This window comes from Leptonotus elevatus, chromosome 8 (genome assembly GCF_054856555.1).
Source record: "Leptonotus elevatus isolate MCC_2025b chromosome 8, RoL_Lele_1.0, whole genome shotgun sequence".
NCBI classification, from domain to species: Eukaryota; Metazoa; Chordata; class Actinopteri; order Syngnathiformes; family Syngnathidae; genus Leptonotus; species Leptonotus elevatus.
Genome location: NC_141246.1, coordinates 4256784 through 4274459, shown reverse-complemented (window position 1 = coordinate 4274459; position 17676 = coordinate 4256784). Strand labels below are relative to the sequence as shown.

The following is a 17676-nucleotide window of genomic DNA, read 5'->3' as shown; positions in this document are numbered from 1 at the left end:
AAGTTGAAATAGTCTCCATTAAAGCACTGCACCGTCTTAAACATCTTAAAGCGTTTCCATGGTTAAATGTTTTACTGAAATCCGAAAGAATATGCATTTAACATTTGCAAATATGCATTTCACAATTCTTGATGCTCATTGCTTTCACAAAGAGTCTGCATTAAAGCACTTTATGACACTTTGTGCTTTCTTCTCATTTCCACGAATTGAAAGAATCCTCATTAAAGCACATCACAAAGTTGTGCACACACTTTTTCTCATTTTTATGAACTGAAAGAATCCACATTAAAGCACGATACAATGCTGTGGATCCTCTCTTGTTTTTATAAAATTGAAAGAGTTCACATTAAAGCACACCACAATTCTGGATGTGCTGCCCTCATTTTCATGGTAGGTGGCCTGATATATTTAAATTATTTTTAGTGGTTAAATGTCAGAACCCAAAAGTGAAAACAATCCGCATTAAAGCAGTCCATTTTACTGGATGCTGTCTTCTGGTTTTCATGACAGGAGTCCTTATACATTTACTCAACTCATCTGACTTTTAGTGGTTGAATGTTTTGTCTTTGTTGAGTCTGAAATTGGAAAACATATGCATTAAAGTTTTTGTGACAAAGTCTAAATTGCAATGTAGATTCCTCGAAGTGATGTAACGTGTGTAATCATTATTGATCTCCATTGTTCTTCCTCCTTTTACTGGCCCTAATTGCAAAAAAAATCCGTGAGAACCAAATTCTCCAGCAATCTTAACGAGCTCTGCAGTGGGAACATCCCGGTTCACGTCCTTTTTCTCCACTCCTGAAATCTCAATTAATTAGTGCAAACCCCACACATGAAAAGTCTCAGCGGCCTCGCAGCAAAGGTAATTAGTCTCTAAGAAGAAGACCACTTGCATTCCGGCATCATGGCGACGCTAACTGGTCACTGGACGGTTGGGGGTGGGGACAGCGGGACGGCGGAGGGCGTCGCCCGACCGCCCGGCCGCCCCCACCCGTGCTCGACATGAGAGGCGCAGTGGGGCTCGGTGACCATCTCGCACGCATGTGTCGGCGGGCGAAGGCCTTGATCAGAATGATGCCGCCCCTCCCCCACCCAGGAATGGGGGGTTGGGCGGTTCGGGTGGGGGGCCGGCGGACACGACTCGCATGATGATGTTGGAGAAGAAAAAAAAATCTGATCAAAGGCGGTCAAGATGAAACGTGAAGGTTTCGACACGTTGACACGAGAGGCGGCAAGAAAATGACATTGCTTGCATCATATCAAAGAAACAGACAAAATATTAGGTAGGGCTCACTTTTTTTTTAAGAATCGCAACTGCGCTGCATCATAATATTTTGACTCCGAATATAAGAAAAATAGTGAGCCGACCCGAGATGTTTGTTATTATAATTACACGTGTATTTGAAGCAACTACATAGCCTCTGCTACATGATTGCTAACCTAGAATGGGAAACTCCATAGGGGCTAGCAATTAGCATCTAAGTGGTGGGTAAGCAACAGATATCCGAACTAACACGCCTGCAAACCATACAACAATAATCACTAAATATTACTTTTTGACCTCTGAGGGCTCCCATACTTTTTTGCCTTTGGAGCCAAAACAATTCTTGATATTTATTTATATCTAAAATTCTGGGGCATTCATGTTTTTAACATTTAAAAAAAAAACACATTTATCTACTCCAACAGTTCATTTCAATGCTCGGCAGATCCGGTTACCCCCACATTTTGCGTTCCGAAGACCGTGCCACGACATCATTGCTTTTCGCCATTCCTGGCTTTTTTTATTTTGAGACGTGAGAGAGTCAAAATATTAGGAACAGCTCTCAGGATGATGCGTCGTTGAAGTCGTGCCATTAAATGAGGAGGAGCCTGACATGACAAACTGATGAATTGGTATTTACTGACCTGATGTTAGGAGCACAGTTTTCCGAAATCGAGTCTGCAAGTAAGAAGCGGGAACAAGCCATTGCCTGAAAAGTCGAACAGTGACAGATTACGGTCAGCATTTTCATGTGATTTGTATGCATGTAAATTTGGACTAAAACAATAATAATAGCTTGATGTTGAAAAAAACTTTATTGATAATTTTTTGTAAGACGTGAGAGTTTTAGGTGCCCTTCTACAACAAACAGCCTTTACTAAAAATAATAATAAAAATAATTCTAAAACTAATAAAAATCTAAACTAAAACAAAGCATTTTGTATGAATAAAAACAAAACTGCTCTAAAAAGGAATGAAAACTCACTGAATTTGTAAGTAAAATGTCATTGTCATTGACGGTTATAAACGTCAAAAAATCATTTGAACTATTTCTATTAGTTAAAAAAAATTCTACTTTTGTTAACAAGAGTATGAAAACCTAGAATTGTTTTATTGTACATTTAGAACAGATATAAAATTTGTGCTTAATGGTGAGTCATGCGATTAATAACGCTTAAAAATTGTAATCGCCTGACGCCCCCAATTTTTAATAAGCATCTCGTCAGGCTTGTGATTAATCGTATGACTTCACTAGTTAACTCGCGATTAATCACAAATGTTATATGTGTACTAAATGTACAATATTTTTGTTCTAAGTTTTCATACTCATGTTAACAAAAGTGGGGGGGGGGAAAGTTAAACTAATAGAAATAGTTCAAATAAATGTTTGACGTTTATAGCCGTTAATGGCGGCGAATGAGTTAAGGTATGGGATTGCGCAATCGGAGGCGAGGCTAGCCAGTCCACTTTTGAACAGGAAATATGCCAACTGTAGACATTATTGGATTAAAAAGGAAAATCAATATCAAGCACACACCCAAAAACAAAAATTGAAAAGATTTTTTAAAAATGTATTTAGGTTTACATTTCTGCCTCACCTGTCAAGTGGTCCTCCATTTCAGTCCGTCTTTTTTCTCAGTTGCCACATTCTAAGAAGGGCCGGGCGAAGAGTGGAGAGAAGATGATACGTCACGGAGGCCATACTGCACACAAAGCAACGGCTTCAAAAAAAAAGAACAAGAAATCACAGTTAATGTGAAGTGACGTTAAGCTTGATTTCAAAAGAAAACTGCCTGTCATTTTTTTGCTCTCGATACTCCGTGTGTAATTGTGTATGCGTGTGTGTGGATGTGGGAGGGGGGGGGCGGGGGGAGGCTGGCAGATGAGTGGGTGCATCGCAACGCATCCATATTGCATGAGGGAGCATCCTCATTAATCACAGATCCACAAAAGCAGCTCGTTATGTTAATTGGGGGCTTGTTTTCTAATGAAACGCTCTTCTCTTTCTGATAAAGTCGAAAGTGCGTGCACATGTGAGAATGCATGTTTTGATAATCAATTATTATTCAATATATTCTAATTATCGTTTTTGTCTTGTTTTCATGTTTCAGGCCTAACATTGAGGATATTTTTAATCATGCTGTTTATTTCTTTTTCCACCATACTACTCGTGAATTCATGTTTTATCGCCACTTATTAAATAATTCATCCTCTTCTTTGAACTTTAAAAGCAGCCATACAAAATACAGGCATATAAAAAGGCAGTTAAAACAATAAATTAATAACAAAGACAGTAAAATAATGTCGAGTGTCATGACAAAGAATACAAATGCATTTAAACTGAATGTGTGCCACCTTTGGCCACTAGAAGGCAGTGCCGCAGTACTGTACAATACATCCATGTAGACACCAGCGAAGAAGAATAGACTACTTCATCTGCGACTTGAGAAGTTGTTTCAGAAAATTTAATAAACGTGCCTGTGAATATTATGTCTACGTGTTGTCCATTATTTGTGTTAAAAAATCCTATGCTGAAAGTGTTTTAAAACCGTGACTATCGATGCTAACCGTTAGCATGTCAATCGATTTTCCATTATATACTAGCATTAAGCTAGCAAGCAGTATAGCGTGGCAGTGAGCAGTTTTGGCTTTTCTTCTTCTTCTTCTAAAGTTATTGTTTTAATACACTCGTCTTGGTCATGTTTTCATTTCATGATGTCTTTAATCCGTGCCATGTATTGCCTAGAATTGTTTTATTGTACTGGTTGAGATTCCAACCAAATCCGTGTTGTTTAAAAATCATTTAAGCATCATTTTAAGTAAGGTAAAAAAAAAAAAATGTATATAAGAACATCAAAAGAAAATACTATGGGGGCACGTTTTGCACAATGCTACAAACTTTACCTGTACGAGAGAATTTGAAGTCCTCGGAAATCTGTTAAAGGCAAAATGTCATCTCAACAGACTTTGCTGCTGAAAAATGAATGAAAAGAACAATTTAATGTTTTCTTTTCATGTGGTTGGTAAACTGAGGCAACAAAGGATGTCCGCCAGGTGGTTTTAATGTGAACTGACACTCAGGCTGTCACATCAAGTCCAGTCTGATGTTGCAGCCAGCCCAGTCTGTCCATCACAGCCAACGAGTCAGATGAACGACCAATCATATGGCAGTGACCGGTGCAGCCAAAATGGCTGCCTTCCTCTTATTTGTAAGGGATGGCTTCTTGAGAATTTCATGATGCCAAGTTCAACTGGCTTCCTGGGCTTTATTAAAAAGCAAACTTCCATAACATCGTGTCAGCCATTGAGCGCGTTCAATTCACTCGAAGTCACTTCTCGGGCAACAAAGGTTGAAAATGGGATTAAGCGTAGCCGTGTAAGGTTGCTGGCACCGAGGAAGCGCAGGGCACGATTCATCCACAAAGACGTGAAGTCCCTTCAATGTTTCCCGTAGCAACGCATGCTGTAGGGTGGGCGTGCTGGCGGTGGTGGGGTTGGGGGGCGGGTTCCCATCTCAGGCAGCCTTGGGAAGCAGCGCCGGCCGCTCGTTCATCAAGCGTGAAGGCAGCATTCAAAAAAGAAAAGCGTGTGCTGGATAAATGGCCGATAACCTCGAGAAATGAGACCATTCATCATTTTCCCAAGAAGATAAATGAAAAAGATGGAGCCTAAAGAGCCACAACAAAGCATTTTAACAAAAATTGCTCATTTCAGGAGACTGAGGGCACCGATGCAGCAAAGTCGAGACTGTGGAGCATTATGCCTCAGCATCTCGAGCTACAGTACAGCAAATGGTTAAACCAGAGTTAGTGTATCCTCAAATGATAAAACGAGATTGCAGTTTTATTCAAGAGGAGACTGTGGGCACGGATTCAGCCAATTGGAGACTGAGGTGAACTACAACTTGCAGAGTTAAGGCATTGTAACAAGGTACACTAATGTGGATTCATTTATGTGGTAATTTCTAGAAATGTTAGTCAAAGGGAAACTAAGGGCATAAAATATGGAGAGCCACAGCAAAATGGAGACTGTGGAGTATACCAGCACAGCTTACATAGCTAAGACACAGCAACAGGTTACGATAATGTTAACGTTAGCATAAGATTATTTGCCATTTCTAGCCAGGTACCTGCAATAATACAATGACAGGGCCATTTTATCAAACAGGAGACTGAGGGCATCACTGCAGCAAAATGGAGATTGTGGTTTCAAACTGCAGCATCTGGAGATTTTGGTTCTAGCCACGTTTACTCAAAACGTTCAAATGGCAAATCTTTTCGAGCGATGAGTGCAAAGCAGCGTTTGCTCTCGTCCAATCAAATTGAGCCTAAACACAAAGAGCAAATCAAATGAATCCCTTCACGACAGCATTACCCAAATAATTTGCTTTATTCAACATAGAAGATTCCTTCACACAAGGTAACAAAACAGACAACGGATTTTCGCTTGAAATGAAAAAAGAAAAGTAAAATAAACCCACATTTTATTGCACTTTAAGTTATAAGAAAATAAAATTCTAAGTGAATGAAACAAATCACAAAAAAATCCCTTTAAGGTTTTTTCTTTCCGTCTGCCGAGTTTTTTTTTTTTTTTTTTTGCCAGGCAGTTTAACATGAACTGAACTGAACTGAAAAAAAAAAGACACTTTAAAATAAACAACAAATCTGATTTGTCAAACCAGACCATAAATTAAACAGCGGGAGAAAAACGAGGAGAAAGAGCAAGATTGTTTTGTTGGTTTTTGTTGACTATACAGTGTTACAACCACTTTCACAGTTCAGCTTGTGACTTTTGGAGAAGTTTTGGCTACAAGGTTCAACTTTTCTTTTCTTCTTTTTTTTTTTTTTTGCCCACCATCCGTAACACTTGAACTTTTACTGGTGGGCGGTCCCGCCACGGCCGACAACCAATCACACGCCAGGACGTTTTTTTTGTTCTTTTCCTTTGAAATCCCGTAAAGTGTTTTTTTGTTTCGTCCACGCAGCATTGGTACATTCCCAACGGTTGTCCCGAGGAATGTTCACAAGTTGTCCGCTAGCACGCTAACACTCATGCTTCCTTTTTCTTTGCAGGCGATCCCATCCTCTCCGCCTCGTAGAGGCACGTTTGGCTCAAGTTTCAGTGGCAAAAAAAGAAAAAAAAAAAAAAAAAAGTAGGATGTTTCATATTTTTTGTCTTCTTCTCTCCCCTCTCAACAACACAAAAGAGTTCAATTTGGAATTTCGCCTGGGACTAAAACGTCACAGCAACAAAAAAAAAAAAGAAAAGAAAAAAGAAAAGAAAAAAGAAAGTCAAAAGTTGCGACTATTTCCGTCCCCCCGGTTCATCTAGCAGCATTAGTACAGTTTGGCCACGGGCTGGCAGGTGGGAGGTGGTGGTCTTAACGAGGAGCGGGGAGGGGGGGGGGTGTGCACGCTGGCCTCAGGAGGTCGGAACACTGGACTGAAAAACTGAGGACAGCTTTCTTTTTTTCTTTTTTTTGTGGGGACATGGTAGATGGCTCCAGCTGGACAGCATTGACGTTTCGTGTTGTCCTATATGATGTCGATCAGAAGAATATCGCACACCACTACCAGGTAGACTGAACAAAAACAGCAATGAGATATTCCTGTTCCTGGAGAGATACCTGGAACGCATCCCCCAGATGGACTGAATCATTTTTTGAGTTTTCGCCCATGGAGACGTGGTGAGCGAGGAGGGGAGGGTGCTGCAGAAGATTTCAATTCCACACACCCCAGCTGGACTGAAACAACACCGGACAGCACTGGTGTTCCTGCTCCTGTCTTTCCAGCGCAGTGGAGATGTGGGGGCAAGCATTAGTCGAAAAACTCAGGACAGCATTGATGTTCCTGATACGGATTCCCTCCTCTGCAAGATTTGGTGAAAAGTTGGGAAAATTGAACACACACAGCTGGACTGAGAAGCTGCACACGGATGTTCCTGTTCCTTTTTGCAGTATGGAGGGAGGTTGGTAGGCGAGGAAGGGGGACAGCAGAATTTCCTCTCTTCTCAAGGTTTTAACGGGCACACCAGCTGAACTGAAAAACTCCTGACAGACAGCAATGATGTTCCTGTTCCTTCCTTTTCAATGCCAAGCTAAACTGGAACAGGTCTCGCTCGAATGGAAAACACTCTGGACAGCATTTTACGTTCCTGCTCCTGTGTTTTGCGCCTTTTGACACACAGTGGGAAGTTGGCATGCAGGTTGCGGCGCATCAACATCCCTCGTCTCGGAACGCCGGAACACGCCACCCAGGTCAACTGAAAAACCGGACAGCATTGACATTCCTGTTCCTGTGGGAGGTTTGTAGGTGGGGCTGAGTGGAATCTGAATTCTTTGCCATGGAAAGCTGGAGTGAAAAACCTGTTCCTGTTGTTTTCCCCTCTGGTGGAAGGTGAAGTGAGCAGCACAACTCAATGCCTGGAAAACACCTTGGACAGCATTGCTGGCGATCCTGTTCCTGTTTTTCCACTCAGCAAACACTGGGGGGGGGGGGTTGCGGTTCTAATACTGGGATTCGTATTGCCATTAGCAACGGGAAGGCGGGGGGGGGGGGGGGGGGGGACATATATGGAAATTCACAGTTGATGACACCGAGGTTCAGAACAGGAACAAGCGAGCGGAACAGCAACGGCAACAAAACGGGTTGAGATTCCAACTGAGATCTCCTTCCTCAGGTCTCGGGGGTGCTTTTCTGTACATGACAACGATCGACCCGGTTAGCATTTGGGGACCTCCCCGCCCACCCCCCTTCCAGCCCCGCCCCCCCTCAGTAACGACGGCGCGTTCACTTCATGTCCACGTCAAAGTCGAGCACCAGCAGCTTGGTCTCCTCGGTGCCGTTGCGGCTGCCCACGGCGCACACCAGCTTGGTGTTGGAGGCGCGGATGCGCCACACCACGCCGCCGCTGCCGCCGCTCTCCAGCGTCACCAGGTTGCGGATGAACTCGCCCGTCTTCAGGTCCCACAGCTTGACCGTGCCGTCGTCCGAGCTGGTGATCACAAAGTTCTTGTTGAATTGCAGGCACGTGACGGCGCTCTGGTGCTTGTGCGGACCTGGGGGACACCAAGATCGGACACGTTAGGACAAAAGCGGCGCCGGCGTTAGCTTCAGGCACTGCTAGCGTATCAGCTGCAGATAATACAAGTTACGAGTGCTACAACATACAACAATTATTTTAATAATGTCGATTATTTCAGTGTGTCAGAAAATGATAACTGGTACGTCATTTATATAACGCTTTTCCACCACAAGGCCCTCTCGTTCACCTACTGATGACGCAGCATCAGGAACAACTGGGGTTTGACTATCTTGCTCAAGGATACTTTGATGTGGCCACAATGGCATGGGATCGAACCCACAACCTCTCTACCACTGATCCACGCTGCCCTTATATGTCAGTATGTCAGAAAAAGAGTAAAAAGGTTGATCTTTTTTTTTTTTTCACACATAAATAAATGTCTCTAATTGATTCATTGATTTTCAAAAATAATTATGGACTTGCTGAGTTTTGCTTAACTCGTTTACTTCCAAAAACTTATAAAAATGTTCTATTTTAAATATTACCATGCTTGTATTTATACGTATTTTTATGTTTTTTTAAAATGCTAGATCAGATAGGAGGCTTTGATGCAGCCTCTGACCTGAAGAGGTCGCTTAAAGCAATGGTAGTTATTACAAAAACGGCCAGCAGGTGGCAGCAGAGTATAAGAGATCAACCAGGGCAGTTTTAAAACAAGCTTTTTCCCCCACAAATTTGTGAATAATGATGAAACTTAGCTACATCCTAATGCTAATTGCTGCAAAATATACTTGTCCTGATGAAAGAAGAGACTCAAATCTTTCTTTTGGTAGTTTTCCATGTTTTTATAGCAATAGAACACAATATTCTAGTAAGTAAAACAGCCGAGAGCAAAGGGGGTTGCTTCAGAGTGTCTGGGAGCGAATGGGTTAAACAGGATATAAAGCCCAGTTAATGTGAAATATGATGAAATATTCAGTTAGATTTTGCAATAAAGGGAAAAAAAGTATCAAGAATCGCAACCAATCATCGTTCCCGAGCGATGTACATCAGATATAAATCGTTTCGCGCGTGTGAAGCTTCAAGTCAAGATGGCGGCATCCGCTGACTTCCGAGCCAGCGAGAGGCTCGAAAGCGGTATCTTAATGAAATCAATTTGGGGGCGACGGCAAACGCAAATGGCGTTTATAGCCGCTGTTGCCATGGCAGCAGGACTCATCGGCGGTGCGTTCAAAGGCCGCTGCCGGGCACGGTAATCAACACTCGGCTGATGAGCTTCGTCCACCTATTGTGTCATCCAAGCTAATGAATAGCAGACATTGTTCACTGACCTAATTATATAACCTACAAAGACCCTCCCCCTTATCTCAGACGTAAACATCCGCCCGAAGCTCAGCCCTGCCTGCCTTTTCACCATCACACCGTGGGTGCAAGGCCCTTTTGTTTCATCCTACTGTTTCCTAATGAGCGAATTGAGGGCTGGCTTTTTCACCTACTTCCTGTCGGCCACCAGTTGCACTAACGAATGGAGTTCACACAAACACAAAAACGGAATAAGCTGGCCCAGTTATTCATTTGTCACATACATAAATAAGACAGGTTGAAGGTTAAACAATTAATCAAATTCAAATCAACATCGCAAGTAGATTGCAATTTTCAACACTACTGTAAATAAAATTATACAAAATTTCAATTATTATTATTTTTTTAATAAAGTACAAATGGGAAATTTAAATAAATCCATAAATGACAAGTTCCCTATGTCTCACTGAGCAACAAATGATTGCTAATGTAGCTAATTTGTTTTTTTTGTCAGGGTTCGTAAAACGTTTCAATATGCTCGAAATGTCTTTGCGACAAGTAAAAACTGTCTTTGAACATCTTACAAATCCTGATGAAAACCCTAAATTTGCTACGTTCGCAAGCATTCACCGCTCAGCTTAAGCAGCCTTCAGATTTGTTAACATGCCGATATTTGGCATTTTGACAAATATCGGCACCGATATTCAGCCCGGCCGATAATCGTTCTATCCCTAATCGGAACGTCATATAAAATCGGTGTCATGCTCCAAACCCACCTTGCAGCGTTTGCAGACACTGGCCCGTCTTGATGTCCCAGATCTTGACGGTGGAGTCGGCGTTGCCCGACACCAAAATGTTGTCTTTGAGCTCCATGCCGCTGGTGAGCGACTGGTGGCCCGTCAGCGTGTGGATGCAGTTGCCCGTCTCCACGTCCCACACTCGGATGGACGTGTCCAGCGAGCCGCTCACCACGTGGATCCCGTCAAACTGAATGCAAAGCAACAGACTCGCGTCAGCGCGCCGCCGTTTTTGTCGCGACGGTGACGCCGTCCCGTCGGGTCGGCGGCTGACCTGTAGCGAGTACACCCGGTTGGTGTGGCCCTGCAGCGTGTGGAGGCACGTCTCCGTCTCAGGGTCCCATACTTTGACCATGAAGTCGTAGGCACCGCTGACCACCCGCCGTCCGTCGTATTGGACGCAGCGCACGGCCGCCACGTGGCCCATGAGGACGTGTAAACACTGGCCCGTCTCGATGTCCCACACGCGCAGCGTGGCGTCCCGAGAGCCACTCACCACCCTGCCCGCACAAAAAAGAAGAAAAAGAAAGAAAAATCACATCCTCCTTAGTATCACAATTGCTTAAAGAGTCAAAAGGGAAATCGAGCGTGTGACATTTTTTATTCTGGTGAAGGGAGGAAAAGGTCAATTGTGACTCGCTTTGTTGGAGTTTGCTAATCAAGTCCATTCTCAGATGGACAGGACTTGATCGTTTGCATTCTGACAAAAAACCAGCCAATGTTATAAAATAACATGGCTGACAGTTAACGTAAGAAGAACAAAGGACAGCGAGAACTTAAATGATTAAATAATAAAATTAAAATACTGTATACTAAAACTGCAATTGCAAAACAAATACTGGGTGTTCCTGCGCGTTTTGGCCATTTAGTGGCAGTGTGGTGCCGTGCGTCCATGGTGTACACACAATGAGAACAGAAGAAAGTTACGATTTAATTCTATTAAAATAACTAATTTTTCACAGATTGGGAAGAATTTGTGCCTTTGGGTAGTGTTATCTTACTTGTGTGTGTTTCCACAGCATTTATGTGTAAAGATTCTCTATTTGAAGAACTATTACTTTCGAAGTTGATGCTAACTCCTTGTTAGCATTTGAATGGGAACCGCCATTCTCTTTAGCATTAGCGCTAGGCTGGCGATGTTTCAAAAACGAATCAATGTTTTGTATTTAAATATACGCTTGACTGTATGTAATTCTCCTTTTTGGGTTTTTAGTTCTACAGCTAACTCCAACTGGAGTGTCATTAAAACAGCTTAAAAGACGCTTAGGGACGGCAAAATCGCATCGATTTGGCTCCTGCCTTGCTACAAGCTAAATGGTGCATTCAGGGTCCTTCCACAACGTAGGGAACTTGTAAACGTGCCGCGGCGTTCTGCAAATTAATAATTTTTCTTTAATCATTATGTTTTAAAGATGTAGAGAAGCCAAAATTGAAATTATGATTACATTTCGATTAATCATTCAGCCCTATTAGCCGATCAACTGACATCTTTATTCAGCCACCTTAATTGGAACCTTTTGGTCGGTGCATCACCTCTCTCTCTCGAAACATGTTAATCTACCCCAGCATGCTTTTTGTAACTGTATTTCATCATCCACAAGAGAATGAACAAATGAGAATGAATTATGAGTGTGGAAAAAAAAAAAAAAAAAAAAAGAACAGCCTCATTTTTAAAGGTGGCTACACTCTTGGTCGTCACTCATGCAGTCGCATGTATATCACTTTTGTTCGCTGCTTTGACAACCTGAAACTTTAAGCTCCACTCTTGCTTGTCAGCTTTGTACTTGAATGTAAAAAAAAATATATACATAAAAAAAATCTAAAAGCTCAACCTGAGGCCTTCGAGCTCACAGAATGGAGTCCATATTTTTAGCAACTGCGGACGGAAGATAAAGCGTCCTGAGGGTGGATTGCGTACCCAGGGTTGTTTACGTTAACACATTCGGTACGTTTGAATGAGTTTATCCAAACCTAGTGAGCCTTGTCAAGTCTCAGGTTGGTGACGCACACATTCCTTGATAACATACTACGTTACGTCGCTAAAACGTCCGCGGGCCACGCAAGACAACACACGCTGGGTCGTTTCAAAAGGCCTCGCGACACGGAAGATGAAACGGCCGCCATGTTACTACTCACTGTCTACTTTTCAAGTCGCAGTCATCCCACCGAGCCAGTCACAAAACCTCGGCGGGCCCTGGGGCGCGAAGAGCACTTTGGAGCCTCCCCGGTGTAATTGCGGAGTGAATGAGTGAGTGGGGGGGGGATGTGGGGGGGGGGGGGGCTCCACTAAAGAGGGCCTGTTTAATGGCCACCATGCTCACTTTCACATAGACACAGATGCTCTTTTGGTCTGTCAGGTTCGCAGCTGCCATTAAGCCAAGAAAACAACATTAGCAGAATGCTCATTACTTCCTCCCGGCAACTTTTTACTTTAATCGCCATTTGTTTGCTGGTTCGTCAGCAGGATGAGTCCAAAACTACTTGACATGCTTTTTTTTTCTTCTTCTTCCTAGACAACTTTGCAAAAGGGGCAGCAAGGGCCAAGGAGGAATTACAATTTGGATAGAAGGTGCAGCACAAGCAATTTTCTTTCTTACTTTTACCGATGCCAAGAGCACAAACTCAAAGGCAAGCTGTACTGTTCGGTTTGCAGATAATGTAGCTTTCAAGGGGCCAAATGTTAAGCCCTACCTCAACCATAACCACAATTATGCTGCATGACCCTAACTGTAATCATACTTATGGACTTGGACCTTAAATGGGGGAGTTTTAAGTTTTATTTGTGGGGGGGGGGGGTGGGGGGGGCACAGCGTCTGAGGAATAATTTCATTGTATCATCAATCACACTGTACACACCTGCAGCCTCACGCAATTCTGTTGGCTTGAAATTTGCGAGATTTACCTGGGAGGTAAAGAAAGTGCCATTCCCTCGTTTGCTGACAACTGTGCAGAAAAAAAAAAAAAAAAAAAAAACTACGAGCGCGCAAGGGGGACCTCGGGTTGCTGAGGGAACGCAGAATTAGCATTTCTGCTCAACAAATAAATCTGTCACCTCTTAATAGTTGTTGATTGATTGTAGGTTATGAAGGATAAAACTTCAAACCGGTAAATTTGGTGTTATAGTAAAACTATTCGGAACTTCATTGGCTTGTTTGCAGTGCTAATACTAGGCTAGCGTTGCTATTAGTTTTTTTTTTTTTTTTTAATCAGATAAATCACATCTTAGGATTTTGACTAATCATGATTAATTAAAAAGGCTTTTCATAAAAATGTTTGCACCTCTTACGTGTTAATTCTTTCGACATTTAATGTTATGAGGACTTCAACATTTTTTGATCCACTGCACGCTCTCATCTCTCTCTTTTTCTAATCAGTTATTAGCATAATTTAATTTTTTTTAAATGACTCCAATATTTTGACACGCACAAATATTCTGAATGTCATACATACACATTGATTAAATTCTTTACTTTAATGCATGCAGTTATGTTCATTGCTCAAACACAACCTGCGCTGCCTTCTATGTTACCATCCGTCTGTCAGCTAAAGCAGTGGTGTCAAAGTCCGGTCCTCGGGGGCCTGAGTCCTGCATTTTTAAGAGGTTTCCCACGTTCAACACAAATGATTCATGTTTAAGCTCATCATCAAGCTCCGCAGGAGCCTGATAATTATCCTGATCATTGAATCAGGTGTGTTGGGAGTAGAGAAACCTCGAGAACGTGCACACTATCCTCGAGGACCGGATCTTGACACGAGCTAAAATGATCATTTGCAGTCAAAATTACTAGTGTGATTAATCTGCGTTAATACATGATTAGTTAACGCTTTAACTTTGAGACGGCGCTAGTTGCTAACCCTAACTCAAACCCTTTTAGTACAGGCTCCTAATCAAACCCCGAGGCACAATTACATTTCTGGTCAAGACCTCGAACTACATTTTTGATCCAGGACCTTAAACTAAAGGCCAAAACCAACCTAAGCCGTATTTCTCATTCAAGACCGTAAACCCCAATGATATATTCGGTCCATCACGCTAACCCTAAACCTAACTCAAACAATATTTCTGGTCCAGACACAAAACCTAACCCCACCCACCGCACTTCCATTTCTGGTCCTTAACCCCAACCCCGGAAGTGCCAACAGTGCGGCGATCGTTTTACGGCAAGCGCTCTCACCTTTTCTCGTGCAGATGCATGCAGCGCACTGTTGAGGTATGCCCGTAGAGGGTGTGGATACATTCGCCCGTCTCTGCATTCCAGACCTTGAGCGTGCGGTCGGTGGAGCCGCTGATGATGATGTTGTCGCGCATCTGCGACGACCACACGCCGCCCGTGTGGCCCACCAACGTCCTTAGACACTGTGGGAGAAAAGTCAAGTTTCTTCAGGAAAGGGAACGCACAACTTTACATTGGAATGTTTTGACCAAGAAGGCGCGTTTGTGTGTTCCCTATGGCTTGACGAGTGTCCAATAAAGACGAGGCCCTCAATTCGTTCTCATTAGGCGCGCTAGATTAGCAATTGATTTGCATGCTTACGGGAAATCCTTCTGATCAATTGGATTTGTCTCCATTGTGTGCCTCTATTACGGGATCTTCAACGCATTCAATTAAAAGTGCGTGGGCAGAGGCTGCTGTACGTACAAACATGGGAACGTAGCAGCTTTGTCACAGGCAGAGAGGATTTACTGCAGGGAACGGGAGCAAGATTGCAGCGCAACCTGTGCCAAGTCTGTCCTTTGATTAAAGCGTTGCGGTGCATGACGGCGCCGCATAGGGGCAAATACCGTTAGACTGCAGCTCAGTGAGAATATTAACAATTACATTCATGGCTTTGCCTTTTGCAGTTTTTATGGCTACTAGATAGGATAATTGTGACAATATTGAAAAGTTACCGGGTAACCCTTTTTTTTAGTTTTTATGCAGCAAGAGGATAAAGTTTAGAGAACAAAATAATAATAATAATCATGGCTAAAACATTCCAGTCTACACATTCTTTTGGACTGACTTGACAGTTTGGGTGTACTGAGAAGACGCCCATTGTTTTGCATTCTCTGGTACGAGTCCAACATGTGCAATAAAAGTGTCCAAGGTGCTAAAATATTCTCTTCTTGTTGGCATCATCCAAGCTGTAATGTTGGCAAGGGAAGGCGGAGAAACCCTCCGGTGCACACGTGGATGTGTGCCATCGGCCCTGTATAAATCAGTGGTCCCCAACCACCGGTCCGTGGCCTCGTACCAGGTCGCATAGATTGAGGTAAAAATAAATGCATCCTATTTTTGTAGCGGAGCAGAAACATCACAATCGGGAATACAAACCAGCAGACTACAGAAGCTCCAGCAATATTCGTTGATCAAGCAGAGCGGCGAGAACATGCTTGTGTAATTGCTGTATGCTGCGTATGTGTTGCTACCTGTGCTAGGAGACTTCTTTAAAATTACATTATATGGTTTGGTAAAACGTTGTGGTGATAAAATATAAAATGTTTGCTGGAGTCAATTTCTAGCAAAATTTCACAGAGAAATGTTTGCAGTTTATTGTCTATAATATCATTCATTTTCTATAAGATCATAAAAACTATAAGTGGAGTTCCTCAAGGCAGTGTTGGAGGGCAATTCAATTTCCCAAAGCTTAGATACGGTTTTAGGTAAGCGTTCTTCAGGTCTTCCATGCCGTTCCATAGCAGATCTTGAGTGGTGTTCCGCAGGAAAGTGTTCAAGGTCCATTCGTTTTCTGTACGACTTCATAGACACCCCACAAAAATATCGTACAAGTTCTTCCCAGAGGAGTAGAAGCAGGGTGAATATAACCCCTAATTTTCTTTCATTTTGCCTGGCCAGATGTCCCGACACATCGGTTCAAGTGTGTAAAATGGCGTGACTGAGCACTTAAAAACCTTGTGACAGACTGGGAAGGAATGCTGACCGTGTGGAAGGCGGTACATGCAGATGGTGGTAATCCTAATGTATCTTTTACACTGCACTTTTATCGGCACGGACAGGCAATTTGAGCCGAAATGGTCGACTGGGTTTAATTCCACTCCCTCTCTTTCTCTTTCCTCTTGAAGCCGGCCGAACAGTGGCGAAATTCACAGCTCGTCACTGAAACCACATCTAATTTCGCCAATAAACACGCGAGGAAATCGTGCGTAAGCGCGCGATAACAAAGAGAACAGAGGATTGTTATTTAAAGCTCTGTAACAACAGTGGCGCTGCAGTGATTTACAACAAATTCCTCACATTCCTTTTCCATAGTTGCTTTTTCTTTTGTTAGCGCCACACAATGCCGCACCATGAGAGCCGCTCGAGCAACAGCTTGGAATACCAACGCCGCTTGCGGACGTGCTACATCATCAGATAGAGCTCTGGTGAAATGAAGCCTGTATTGGCATCCATTATGGGGATGTGCATTACTACATCCCACCACTACAGAACTGGGGCGACAGATTGGCCCAACACATCATGGTTTCCCAATCAAATGAGCCTGAAAGTCATTCAAAGTGTTGTCGTTCGGATAGCCGACTGTGCATCTGGCGTGGGATCAGTTCCTATTCAATGCCACCGTCCGTCACAAGCGTCCCGTGACTGACTGGCAACCAATTCAGGGCGTAGTTCCCCTTTCACCGAACGTCAGCTGGGATATTTACATATAATAAAGTGGAAATGTAGTGCTTCAAATATCTGACTTGGATGCTGTTGGCGTGGGAAGATTCCACGTTCACTCAAAAATCACTCTATGATTGACTAATGACCAGTCTCCACTGTCAGCAGGAATAGGCGCACCCCGAGCGAGAGTAAGAGTTACATTAAATATGTGAAAGTTCAATCAATCAATAAATCAATGCCCCATTCACAATGTGATTGAGTGGCGACCGGTCCCAGCCTGTAATCGACATTATGGCTCAATTAAACAAAGAAAACGCCATAGTGGGCACAGAAATAACTTGAATCTGACAAAAGTAATCCATGAAAATGTACTGAAAATTAACCTTTGAAAATAAGACATTGCTTTTGAATTGTTGTTCAACAGAATTATTTAAAAAAATAAACTCATGAAATAGGCCCGGACAAAAATGATACTTAAAAGATGGCAAACAATTTGACCATAGGGACTGAAGTGTGTCTTCTAATTAGCACCACAGGTGTTTTCAAACTTGTAATTACCGGGTAGTCTGCCTATTTAAAGGGATAAGTGACAAGGCGTGTACCCCACTTAAACATAGACCAGAGGAAGCAAAGGAGATTATAGACAAGCATGTTAAAAGGTAACAGCTATAAAAACATCTTCAATAAA

The 17676-nt window shown here is 42.8% G+C and overlaps 1 protein-coding gene across 2 annotated transcripts in view; it reads right to left on the bottom strand.

Moving 5' to 3' along the window:
* Positions 1 to 5634: 5634 nt before the first annotated feature.
* The window catches only part of fbxw7 (F-box and WD repeat domain containing 7), a 79676-nt gene continuing 67634 nt past the window's right edge, over positions 5635 to 17676 (bottom strand). For both annotated transcript variants that reach the window (XM_086082884.1, XM_086082885.1), the window contains 4 exons: positions 14562 to 14743; positions 10661 to 10886; positions 10366 to 10576; positions 5635 to 8321 (listed from right to left, as the gene is read on the bottom strand). In XM_086082884.1, the coding sequence (XP_085939010.1) occupies positions 8053 to 8321; positions 10366 to 10576; positions 10661 to 10886; positions 14562 to 14743 (888 nt within the window). In that variant the 3' untranslated portion in view covers positions 5635 to 8052. The remainder of the gene's footprint in view (positions 8322 to 10365; positions 10577 to 10660; positions 10887 to 14561; positions 14744 to 17676) is intronic.